The 12,241-nt window shown below is 34.7% G+C and overlaps 1 protein-coding gene across 6 annotated transcripts in view; it reads left to right on the forward strand.

Moving 5' to 3' along the window:
• Positions 1–9,724, forward strand: part of RB1CC1 (RB1 inducible coiled-coil 1) — a 92,969-nt gene extending 83,245 nt beyond the window's left edge. For 4 of the 6 annotated variants that reach the window (XM_045896559.3, XM_045896564.3, XM_045896560.3 and 1 more), the window contains 4 exons: positions 2,333–2,391; positions 4,525–4,661; positions 7,893–7,963; positions 8,763–9,724. In XM_045896559.3, the coding sequence (XP_045752515.1) occupies positions 2,333–2,391; positions 4,525–4,661; positions 7,893–7,963; positions 8,763–8,840 (345 nt within the window). In that variant the 3' untranslated portion in view covers positions 8,841–9,724. Of the gene's footprint in view, positions 1–2,332; positions 2,392–4,524; positions 4,662–7,892; positions 7,964–8,762 lie in introns of those variants that run through there. The other 2 variants (XM_045896563.3, XR_010410709.1) reach the window with 2 other exon arrangements.
• Positions 9,725–12,241: the final 2,517 nt, after the last annotated feature.

Raw genomic sequence — 12,241 nt, forward strand, 5'->3', positions numbered from 1 at the left:
AACAAAGTTGGAGGTATTCTTCATAGGCCTTTTGAAAATTAACATGTTCACATGTAAGTGTGCATAACTAATACATGGTATCCCCGTTTTTTCTTTTCTTTTTTTTTTTTAACTTAAACTGTTTGACCTTGACACCTTACATGAGACACTATATGGTCTTCTGAATTAATATTGGCTCTAATCTAACCTTTGAACTTAACCAATTACTTGAACAGTTATACAGTTGATCTTACATGCTTTAATAAAGCAATTACTTCATTTTTCAAGTTCTAATAATTGTAATTTACAAAAAAAATAGACATAATCTAAGGCCTGTGTTCAATACTTTTGAAAAGTTTTAAGGTACTGATTAGAATTGAGCTTTTTAAAATTTGTGTCTTATAGGGAAACATCTGCTTTCTTTCATATGCCTTTCTTCCCCAACTTGAACAGCATAAATTACATCTTAATTCTACAGTCATCAGTCATATAGTCAGTTAGTCTGTAGTCATTCCAGTCAATCATTAATTTATCACCAAGATAATCTTAAGGCTATTTGCTATTTTCATAAGTAGAGCAAACTTGTTCAAAAAGACTGAGAAGAGTTGCCTATCCCAGACATCATTCAGTATGCTATTTTATGCGGTATTTCCAATAGAATATAAGCTGTGTTTGGCAAGGATTATAGTCAATTTTGCCTGTGTTCTTAGCACCTGGAATAGTAACTGGTACACGGTTGATGCTTGGGAAGTGTTTATGAATGAAAGATTTTTGCCCTTCAGATCCAAAGAGTACCCCACTCCCACCCAAAGAGGTGTCTCAATGTAAAGCGTACTTTCATATCAATTTACAACTGTTTTCACACAGTGTTTTCTTAAATCTAAGCCCTTGTTTATAATAAATATCTGAAAAACTTAAGCTTTTTTAAAAATCAAAATAAAATTGAATATGGTCTGGAAAATGGATAGTCAAACTTGTCTTCACTGGCAGCATATAGACCATTTGGATGATTCTGATAATAAGTTGCTACACTTCTGGGCCTTTCTATTCACTGTTTGTTGTTGTTCATTTTACTTTGTTTCCAAATGCTAATGAGACCCTGCATCATTCCAGATAATGTTTAGAGGGCAATGGAACAAATTCTGAGCATCAGAATTAGAGCGCTGTGAATTGTGTAAGACTTGAATCACAGACCTGTACCTCTGAAACAAATAATACATTACATGTTAAAAAAAAGAAAAAAGATAGTAAGAAGGGAGAAATGAAGGAGGGTGGAAATCGGTGGGGGAGACGAACCATGAGAGACTATGGACTCTGAGAAAAAAACTGAGGGTTCTAGAGGGGAGGAGGGTGGAGGGATGGGTTAGCCTGGTGATGGGTATTAAAGAGGGCACGTACTGAATGGAGCACTGGGTGTTATATGCAAACAGTGAATCATGGAACACTACATCAAAAGCTAATGATGTAATGTGTGGTGATTAACATAATAAAATTTTTAAAAAGAGACTTATTAAACAAAGAGAAATCCATTAACTGTCCTTGATTTGTACAACTGTGTAATGGACCCACTCTGCTTGGGAAGTATAGGCATCCTCACCCTCCTTTCTGGCCCCAAGACCATGGGACATAAGTCCCGTGTATCATGTGATGGTGTAAATAATGGATTAAAGCCTGTTGGAAGAGCAAGCAGTCCCAGCTGAGCTAAGGCAACACTACCATCACCTAGCGTGTCCCATTCTATTGTGCTCATCAGGAGAGGAAATGGATGACAATCACACCTGTCATTATTTAGCACTTGCTGAGAATAGTGGGTTTTTAAACTGAAGTTCTCAGAAGTTGCCTTGGAGGTAAGTGAGGGACTTTACCAACTCTCAGAACTTTATTCTCCCACCCCCATTTTAACCAGAGGAGTATTGTATTTGTTTTTTGTAGTTAGATATTGGACCTTGGAATAAGATTTTCCTGAAGAGTTTTTGGTTTGTTCGTTTACCAAAAGGAAAGATTTGAAACTGATGTGTTAGAATTGGCAAATGCTTCCCCAAAACTTGTCAATCTCTACTCTGTGATATTTTTAATATTAACTATGTAATTATAAATAAAATATGATCCTATATTAAAGTTTTTAATGCAGGCAAATTTGATTAAGAAAATACCATAAGTAAAAATGTAGGTGAATTTGTCCACTGAAAATCATTGTTGAAGGAAAGCAGTTATATTAATAATGAACCTCATATTTGGATCCTTAAAAGCTGGGACACAGATGTGAATATGTGTGACATCAAAAATTTTTGCAGCAGGGACCTAATAAATAAATGTGGTGCTTTAATTATATAAGCTTTATTCATTTTTTTAGATGTCTCAGAGCATGTCTTCGGTATCCTCAAGGCATTCTGAAAAGATAGCTATTAGAGAGTAAGTATTATATTTATATTTTCTGTTTTCCAGTGAAATAAATTTATTGATTTGGATAGTATTGAATTGTTAATGAAAATATTTTTCAGTGGCTATATTCCTTCAGATTCAGGTGCATTGAGCTGAGTGTTTTGTAACCATTGGTCATAAAAATTTTTTATTAAAAAGCATAGTTTTTCTAAATTATTATTCTTGGAAACATTAGGATTATATTTGAAGTCATTATTACAGCTTCATTTATCATTTATACACAAATATTCCTTTTGACTCTACTTCACTTTTCACCTCTTTTAAATCCCATTTATTACCTTAGCCTTTTACATTTTAGATTGGAGAGTCAGGAGATTTTTTAAGTTGCAGTGTTTCCTCATTTTTATTTTTCAGACTTCATTTTATTGATATACTACCAATTCACAATACACTATTTATCAGTTGAATAATTTCATAGACAGTCTTCTAGAACCACATTAGCCATAGTAATATATTGGGTTTTGGCATGGACTGTTTGAAAGGAGGGTCTCTGTAATAAAGTTTTCAAAAAGTGTTGTCAGTAGCATATAAACACTGGTCAGTCTTCTATACCTATCAGGACAGATAAAAAAATCAGCAAACTAGATATTTTTACAAGACCCTTTATTTTTGTCTGTAATAGGTCTGTCAACTAAATTTTCGGCTGTCAGACATCTGTGGTTTCTGACCTTCAACTTCTCATTAGAATTTTATCTTTTTTCAGTGATGTTAAAAAAACTAGCTGGTATCTTCTTTTATATATCAGCTGTATGTCAGATCAAATCCAGTTTTTGGCATTTCAAAGATTAGAGTAAGATGAGCTTTTAAAAAAAAAAAAAATTTTTTTTTTTTAACTGCCTAGAGAGAGGCCCTTACCTTTTTGAAGGTGTTCTGGTATTTAGCCAAAACAGTACCTGCCACATCTTGTTAGGTAGGCATCAAGTATTTGTGGGATGAGCAATTAAGGAAAAAGCTGTTATCCTTTAATAGCTTTCCCAGTGATTTTGATGATTTATCAGGTGCAGGGCCTACTAAACTAAATGATCTTGACAACTAAGAAATCTGAGATTAACTTTCTTTTTTAAGTTTTTTTATTTTAATTTCAGTACAGTTAACATGCAGTGTTACATTAGTTTAAAGTGTACAATATAGTGATTCTGCAGTTCCACGTGTTACTCAGTACTCATTATGATAAATGTTACTCCTAATCTCCATCACCTATTTCACCCATCCCCACCACCCACCTCCCCTCTGGTAACCATCACTGCTCTTACTCAACATAGTACTGGAAGTCCTAGCCACAGCAGTCAGACAGTAAGAAGAAATAAAAGGCATCCAAATCGGCAAGGAAGAAGTAAAACTTCCACTATTTGCAGATGACATGATACTATGTAGAAAACACCAAAGGTTCCATCAAAGAACTACTAGAACTGATAAATTCAGTAAGGTCACAAGATTAACTTTCAAGGCCTATTCATATTTTGAACAACATTTCTAAAAATGATTCTGAAGACACAGAACCAATTAAAGCATATATGGGCAGTTGTACCCACTTTTTTCTTTCCTTGATCCTTCTTTTGGGCCTTCGCCCTAAAGCAGTAATTTTCATTGACTTGTTTAAAACTGATTAAGTACATGAACTGAGCACAGTAGGTTTTTCTTTCAAATTGAAGAGCTCTATACCTGGAGACAGAAATAGTATGTAGTCTTTCTTTGCCACTGTGACTGCAAATAGTTCACTTGGAATTTGTTTCATGTTCTAAGATGGAAGATGAGGATGAATATCTTCTTCCTGTGATTGGTGACTATAATGGTGTTTTTCTCCCTCTCATCCAAGCATTTGTTTTGTTTCTTTTTTTTAAACAATAGATATAGTATTGGAAATTTAAAAGTTTTGGTCTTTGACAGTCATGGGCATCATTCTTTGAACATCTGTGTATGACCAGCAGCACACTCACTGGGAGCAGGGTAGAGTAAAAGAAAAAAAAAAATCATGTTAATGTGAGTTTTAATAATGCATTGATATTTAAATATAGAGTTGAATATTGCAGAATATATACTTAAAGTTTTCAGAAGAGGGTGGCAGTAACCATTGAGGACAATAAATTATATTCCTTTATTCAGTTTTCAGGTGGGAGATTTGGTACTCATCATCCTAGATGAGCGCCATGACAATTATGTGTTATTTACTGTTAGTCCAACCTTGTATTTTCTGCATTCGGAGTCTCTGCCTGCCCTGGATCTCAAACCAGGTGAGGGTGGTAAGTGTCACATCCATAACTAAGATAAAAACCTGGAGTACAGAGAATATATCAAAGATTTTTCTACCCTCTTGACTAATTAGAATTAAATCACTAAGAAGGAACTCTGCTTAATATGTTTTTTGTTTGTTTTTTATAAAATCTGCATTATACAGATTATTTTCCTGGATTCTGTGGAAAGTTCAAAATTAGAGTGTATTTAATGCACCTGGCTCAAGTATCTCATACCCTAGCAAAAGTAGAATTATATTGTCAGAATTCCCATATAAATGCAGCCTATTTAAGCTTAGTTTATACTCATTTGTTTACAAAGGCAATAAAGACTGTTTTTAGAAAAAATATTCTCTCCAACTGTAAAATGTCTTTTCTGTCCTATTTATCATCTTATGTTCCTACCTTGTTTTTTATTAAACTTATAAATACTTAGTTTTTTAAGGCTTTTTAAAAAAAGTTTTGTTAAAATTTACTAAATTACAGTGTCTATTGTAATTACTTTGATCTTTAAAGAATAGAAACCTTGGGATACTTAGCTTAAATAGAATTATTAAAATACAAGAATATATGTCCAGGGGCACCTAGGTGGCTCAGATGGTTAAGCATCTGCCTTCAGCTCAGGTCATGATCCCAGGGTCCTGGGATTGAGCCCCACATTGGGCTCCTGGCTCAGGGGGAGCCTGCTTCTCTGTCTCCTTCTGCCTCTCCCCCTGCTCATGCTCTCTCTCTCTCTTTGTATCTCTGTGTTTCAAATGAATAAATAAAATGTTAAAAAAAAAAAAAGGAATATATGTCCATTTACATTGATGTTTCTGTTTGGAATGACTTAACCAACATGGGCAAATACCAACTCTTGACGTAGGCCAATGTCACATAGTCACTCCATCATGACTGTTGGTGATGGGTTATACAGAATGTCCATAGACTTGTATAGTTTTCATATAACCTTGAAAAATGAGAAGATAAGCTTACAGCTTACTGGTTTTCTGTCTTGAAAACAATGAACTTGGTTATTTTTTTGATTTGCTGTGGGTTTCTTTTTTCTCATTTCTTTAAACTTTTTATTTGAAAATGATTTTTAAATTTACCAAAGAGTTGCATAGTAAGTACAGTGCAAAAAAAAAAAAAAAAAAAAGACCCATACACCTTTACTCAGATTCACCTATTGTTAACATTTTGCCCCATTTGCCTTATTCTACATGTGTATGTCTAAATGTATAAATACATAAATATACACAAATATGTGCTTGTTTTTGTTGCCGGAACCATATGAGCCCAAGTTACATCATGGATCTTTATTTTTAAATATTTCAATATGCATTTCCCAAGAATAGGAGAGTTAGTGTTTAAATCTAGGAAACACTTGGGGCGCCTCGGTGGCTCAGTCAGTTGAATGTGCATCTGTTGGTTTCAGCTCAGGCCACGACTCCAAACTCAGAGGAAGTCTGCTTGAAGATTCTCTCCCTCCCCTCCCCCCACATGCACCCACTCTCTCTCTGTCTCTCTCTCTCAAATAAATCTTTAAAAACTTAAATAAAAATAAATCTAGGAAACACTGTATACTCTTAGAGGTTTACAATGTACATTACCATTTTAAAGGTTCTCACAGGTCTTGGAGAAAAGAACTTATTTAACAATCTTACTTTACGAAGGAACTCCACTCCAGCCTTCCCTCCCCTCCACCCTTTTTTTGAGAAATACAGAACTGAGGTTACCAATTGGGAATTATGCTTCCCTACCCCTGTGTCATTGCCCTGGGGATTATTAGGGTGTTTTTGTGCCCGTGACAGTGGGACTTACTACTCCTCAAACATAAAACTTAAGTGTTTAATTTTAATTTTCAGCAATCATGGATTGTCTGTGAAGTGCTGTATTACTCTTAAGAGTATTTTCCATATCCTGTGGTTTAGGGGCTTTTAATCTTTCTATCATGTGATATATCTACACATTTTTATTTCTGATAGTTCACTCATGATATCTTTTTTTTTATTATTTTTTTAAAGATTTTATTTATTGGGGTGCCTGGATGGTTCAGTCATTAAGCATCTGCCTTCGGCTCAGGTCATGATCCTGGGCTCCTGGGATCAAGCCCCACATTGGGCTCCCTGCTCAGCAGGAGGCCTGCTTCTCCCTCTCCCACTCCCCCTGCTTGTGTTCCCTCTCTCACTATGTCTCTGTCAAATAAATAAAATCTTTAAAAAAAAAAAAAAGATTTTATTTTTGCGAGAGAGGGTGAGAGAGAGCACGAGTGTGGGGAGGGGCAGAGGGAGAAGCAGACTCCCCGCTGAGCAGGAAGCCCGATGTGGAACTTGATCCCAGGACCCTGGGATCGTGACCTGAGCCGAAGGCAGACGCTTAACCAGCTGAGCCACCCAGGCACCCCTCATGATATCTTTCATTTATATGTTGCCAAATTATGTTTACAGAATAAAAATCAGTTTTGTCTTCTCTTAGGAATCTCTCAAAGGCTTTAACCTAACCAGATAATTTACTGGCCAAATACTTTTGAAATTGACTCTTTTAAAAACTTATCTTCTGATGAATTTAAAAATAGAATGAGTACTTTCCTTTTCTTAGTTTGTCACACTTTGGCTCTATGAGGACTAATCTTTTCATCCTGTCTCCTCCCACATTTTCTATCTCCCCTTTACATAAGCGCTGCCTTTCCAGACTTTGGTTCTTAAGCCTTTAACTCTCGTTTTTTGTGCACTCACGATGTTAACACTGCCATTCCAGGCACTGTGGAGTACAGATGTGAGGCAGATGCAACTCCTGCCCTTGAGCACCTGGTGTTAAAAGCACCCACCCCCCAACCAAAGAAAAGGGTAGTGCTTTGCTTTGAACCTGGAAAAAAATTTTGTCTGAATAACTGTCTGCTTTCAGAAATGGACATGGTCATCTTCATTAGCACTTCCAGTAGATGGCACTGTTGAGCTAATTTAGAATTCCTAGATTTATTTGTTCATGATTTGTACTTAGATTATTTGTATTTCTTGAACTCTATTCTGTGATTTGATTTACCATCTATATTTAATGAGTAAAGCCAAAATTACTGGCTGAAAAGTAAAATGAGTTCATTTTTGGTTTATAAATCATTTTGTATTTTAGTGATTTGTTTTAAAAGTCTTCACCTTCTTTCACTTTTGAAAACTTTACTAGTTTTGATTCTGGCAGTTTTGTTTTCATGGGTGATTATACCTGTACTTTTAAAAAGAAATTAACAATTTCATTCAACAGCTTCAGGTGCATCTAGAAGACCCTGGGTACTTGGAAAAGTAATGGAAAAGGAATACTGTCAAGCCAAAAAGGTGAAAAACTACATCAAATGATATAAACCTAGGAACTATCAAGAAGATTCAGATTCACATACTACACATAGAAATTGTTACTAGGGCAGTCGTTTGTCCTTTAGCTCATTTAATTAATACCTTGAATTTAATGAGTATGAGTATGAACCACAAATTTTATAAGTATTTGTTATTTATCTTTAGAGAGTAGATGTAGGTAGATTACCAACAATTCATCAGCCTATACATGAAAATAACTGCAAATTTCTGTTCTATAACTGTCAAGTTACTAGTGTTTTCTTGTGCAAAAAAAGAACACACAGCATAACTGATGATTAAATTACTGCTATTTGTAGTAGATTTTTTTTCTGATTTTCATATGCTACCCCCTTTGAAGAAAGATAATGCAAATAATTTGATGACTAAAAATGTACCTGACCATAATGTCAGCAGTGTCAATGCTAGAGAATCAATGGAATCTAATGAGCATTTTTCCTGACTCACTGTAATTTGGGGCCCCTCTGCTCCAAAACACTAATGAAACTTAAACTGTGTATTGAGGGTTCTTTGATACTTAAAATCATGACATATGTCTCCCTTTGTACTATATTCTTGAGCAATTATTACTAGCTCTTTCTTCCATCAATATTAGTGGTTCAGTATACTCTCATGTGTAAGGGCTGGATTTTGTATAGTTTGATAAAGACTTCTCACCCATGCTTCTCGGCCCACAATACTCTAGCATTGAGCTGTATGATAGGACAGTACCTTTGTGATTTGGTTTTAACCATTTAAGTGATTCTTTTTCTTCTCTTCTTAGGCACAAAACAGATTTAAAGTTCCTTTGGGGACAAAGTTTTACAGAGTGAAAGCTGTGTCGTGGAATAAGAAAGTATAACTTATGGAAGAAATTAAACATTCTGTGACATTTTTCTGATTTGTCCTACAGTGCTTATTCATCACTCCAAAAACAGCAGGCCATCTTTTTATACAAAAGTCACCGTGACAATATACTTCATTGGTGTATATCATTTACTTTTTAACTGGCTACGTTTTAGGAACAATAAATTCATCAAAACCCTTGGCTGAATTAAAATGGTTTTGTTTTTGTTTTTTTACCCAAATAACTAGAAATGTGGACCAAACTAGTTAATTTTCTCAAAGGGCATACCCTGCATTGTGGCTTATGGTTAGCCATATTAATTGCCTGTTACATATACATTAGCTTGGACTTAGATATTAAATGTTAGTTATTATTACCAGCATTTGTCCTTTTGTGAAGTCAATATCAGAAAACTTGCACTCTTAAACACATTCTTTATAAAATGTATAAATTCTTCAAAACTATTTAAAGAGGAGTGTTATTGCATGCAGATAATCATAACTTTTGAGTTTGCCTCTGTAGATTACTAAAGCAAATTGTTTCATTTATTTTTTTAAATGCCCTTTGATGTTTCAAAACAAAAAGAAACTCTTAATTTGATTGGCTGATGTTAAGATCAGCCATAAACAGCAATCTTCAAAAGCACTTTCAACAGTGGTCACCTGGGTTCTAAAGGGAAGAGTCTGCTATTCACAGTTTCAAATGCAGCACTGGAACCTTCCCAGCCTCTTTATTACTTGGTTTAGAATAATCATATTGATGAAATCGTAATTCATGGTTTGATTTCAGAAAAAGCATATTCATTGTACCTTAACCATTTAGAGGTCATTTAAATGACAAAATATTGTATTGTAAAAGACATGTAGAATTTTAAAACAATAAAGATTTGAACCTGTAAATGTGTGTGCCTTTTAAAGAAGGATACATTTTTAATATATTTGAGTGATTGCTGGGAAGTGTGAAAAAACTTGTTCTGTATCATATCAAAAGAGAAACATGTTTATTACAAAAATGTTCTTTAACTATATACTATGTAACAGGGTAAAACAGTGTTATGTAGAATAGAATTGTGTAAACTAGATATGTAGACAAATTGCTGTGGAGCAAAGGTATTTAAATGAGTTAGTTGAGTTGGATGAGGCTTGTTTCAGGTTTGTTGCTAGAGAACAATAATAAAATGATTCTTTTTCAGAAAATATTTAATTTCTTCTTAAAATAAGTTAAATATTTTTTTAAATATGTATATCTAATAGTACAGAAAATGGAATAAACACCATAGTGTATAGAAAACTGAATTTGACAACATATTAATGAATAAATGAACAAATGATTTCACATGTTTCTATTCAATCCTTCCATGACATCTCAATGCAAAAAATACCAAAGCATTAAACTACTTTATATACAGAATGGTTTTGTGAAGCAGATTTAGTTGGGTCTAAATGAATCTGCCAGATGGACCATTTTGACTTACTTGGTGCCCTTCACACATATAAATATGTGGTCGTTGTGCTGTGGAATCACAGTGGCCTGACACATGAAAGCCATCACCTCATTAATGTTCCTCTTTAATGTTGGATTTTATTGCTTACAGTTTTTCTTCTTTTTTATATCCATCCTATCAGTGTTCACATATCCCTTTATAAAGCACATGTAAAGAAAATGCAGTTTTGTTATTTAAAAATGAAACCTGGATATCAAAACTCAGTTGAGTTCTTAATCTTCGTATGGTTACAGTCAATGTACTGTGCTTTGGGGCAACTTGCATAAACTGAACCTGTTTTCTCATGTATAAAATGGTATAATAATAGGACCTACCTCCCAAGGTTATTTTGAAGGTTAAGTGATGAAAATTCATATAAAGTACTTTGAACAATTTCAAAAACAGATTAAATATTGAATAAAAGCTATTGTAAAGATTCTTTGCATAATCAAAACCTGTTAAATTCACTACTCAAACTCTAATAGAAATGTATCTTTATTCCAGGGATGAATGTTTAAATCACATTTTACTGCAAGTAAAATTTAAGCACACATGAAATGTGTGGATAATTTCTTTTTGCAAAGGTACCTCTGCATATGCTAAGAACAGAATGAGCAAAAATTATCTAAGCCTTCACTTTTATTTTTTAAAATTATCATGGCATAAGACATGTACATGCTTTCAAAAAAATTAATACATCCCTAAGTCCCTGTCCTATTTCCCAGTTGTACCATCTAGAAGTAAAATTTTACTTTTTAATTTTAGCCTTTTTTAGTCTATATGCCAAATTATAAGACTACACTGCAATCAACTTGATAATTTGTTATCAGTTTACTTTCTTATATGAAATTTTAGTTATTAGAACTTTTTCTGCTCTTTCCAATAATTTACTGTTTAACTTTTCAACTAGCATTTACAATAATATCATGACTCTAAATACTGTTTGCTGAGCCATGTCCTGAACTATGATTACATTTCCTCCCTTGTACAGCCCATAGTCTATTTGAAGCTTTTCTGTTGTTTTTTCTTTTTGTGCTATTACTGTGTAATTGCCAGAGCCTTGATCTTTTTAAATGCTTCTTCATATTTGATCTCATCAAGTCACATTTCCCAGGAACATGCATTTTTTTTTTTAAAGATTTTATTTATTTATTTGACAGAGAGAGACGCAGTGAGAGAGGGAACACAAGCAGGAGGAGTGGGAGAAGGAGACGCAGGCTTCCCGCTGAGCAGGGAACCCGATGCGGGGCTCGATTGCAGGACCCTGGGATCATGACCTGAGCTGAAGGCAGACGCTTAACGACTGAGCCACCCAGGCGCCCAAGGAACATGCATTTTGGAACCATCTCTCCCCATGCCTCATTATACACAGCTAAAATGAATCAGTTGTCACTTTGAACATTTCTTGGAAACTTTTTTAGCCAGAAGCACACATTTGTTAGTTTTGCCATTTGTTTGGCTACCTCAAAATATGTCATCATCTTTCCAGCTTTCAGTAGCAGTTTCTCTACTTTTCCAACTTTCACAGACAGTTCCTTCACTGTTCCGGCCTCTGGTCAGGCAGTGCCAAACGTTAGGCTTTTGTTATGGCAGCACCTCAGTCTTGGTACCAATTTCTGTATCAAGTGTTTATTGTTGTGTAACTATTCATTCCAAAACACTTAGTTGCTCACATGGCTGCAGTCACCTGTTGACTCAACTTAGGCTGGATGATCATAATGCCTTCACTCAAGTGTCTAAAGGTTAGGGTTGTCCTCAGGGATACTTTGGTTCCTTATGTGGTCTCCATCATAATACCCTGGCTTTCTAAGTTACAATGTAGCATTCCTAAAAGAGAGGCAGCAAAAGTCAGGCTTGGAAGGCAAATTCTGTCGCTTGTCTTTTGGTCAAACTAACAGAACCAACTCAGATTCAAAGGAGTAGCAGGGTATAA

The sequence above is a fragment of the Mirounga angustirostris genome, unplaced genomic scaffold (genome assembly GCF_029215605.1).
Source record: "Mirounga angustirostris isolate CCGP_5_RB_7025 unplaced genomic scaffold, mMirAng1.0.hap1 SCAF_4, whole genome shotgun sequence".
NCBI lineage: Eukaryota > Metazoa > Chordata > Mammalia > Carnivora > Phocidae > Mirounga > Mirounga angustirostris.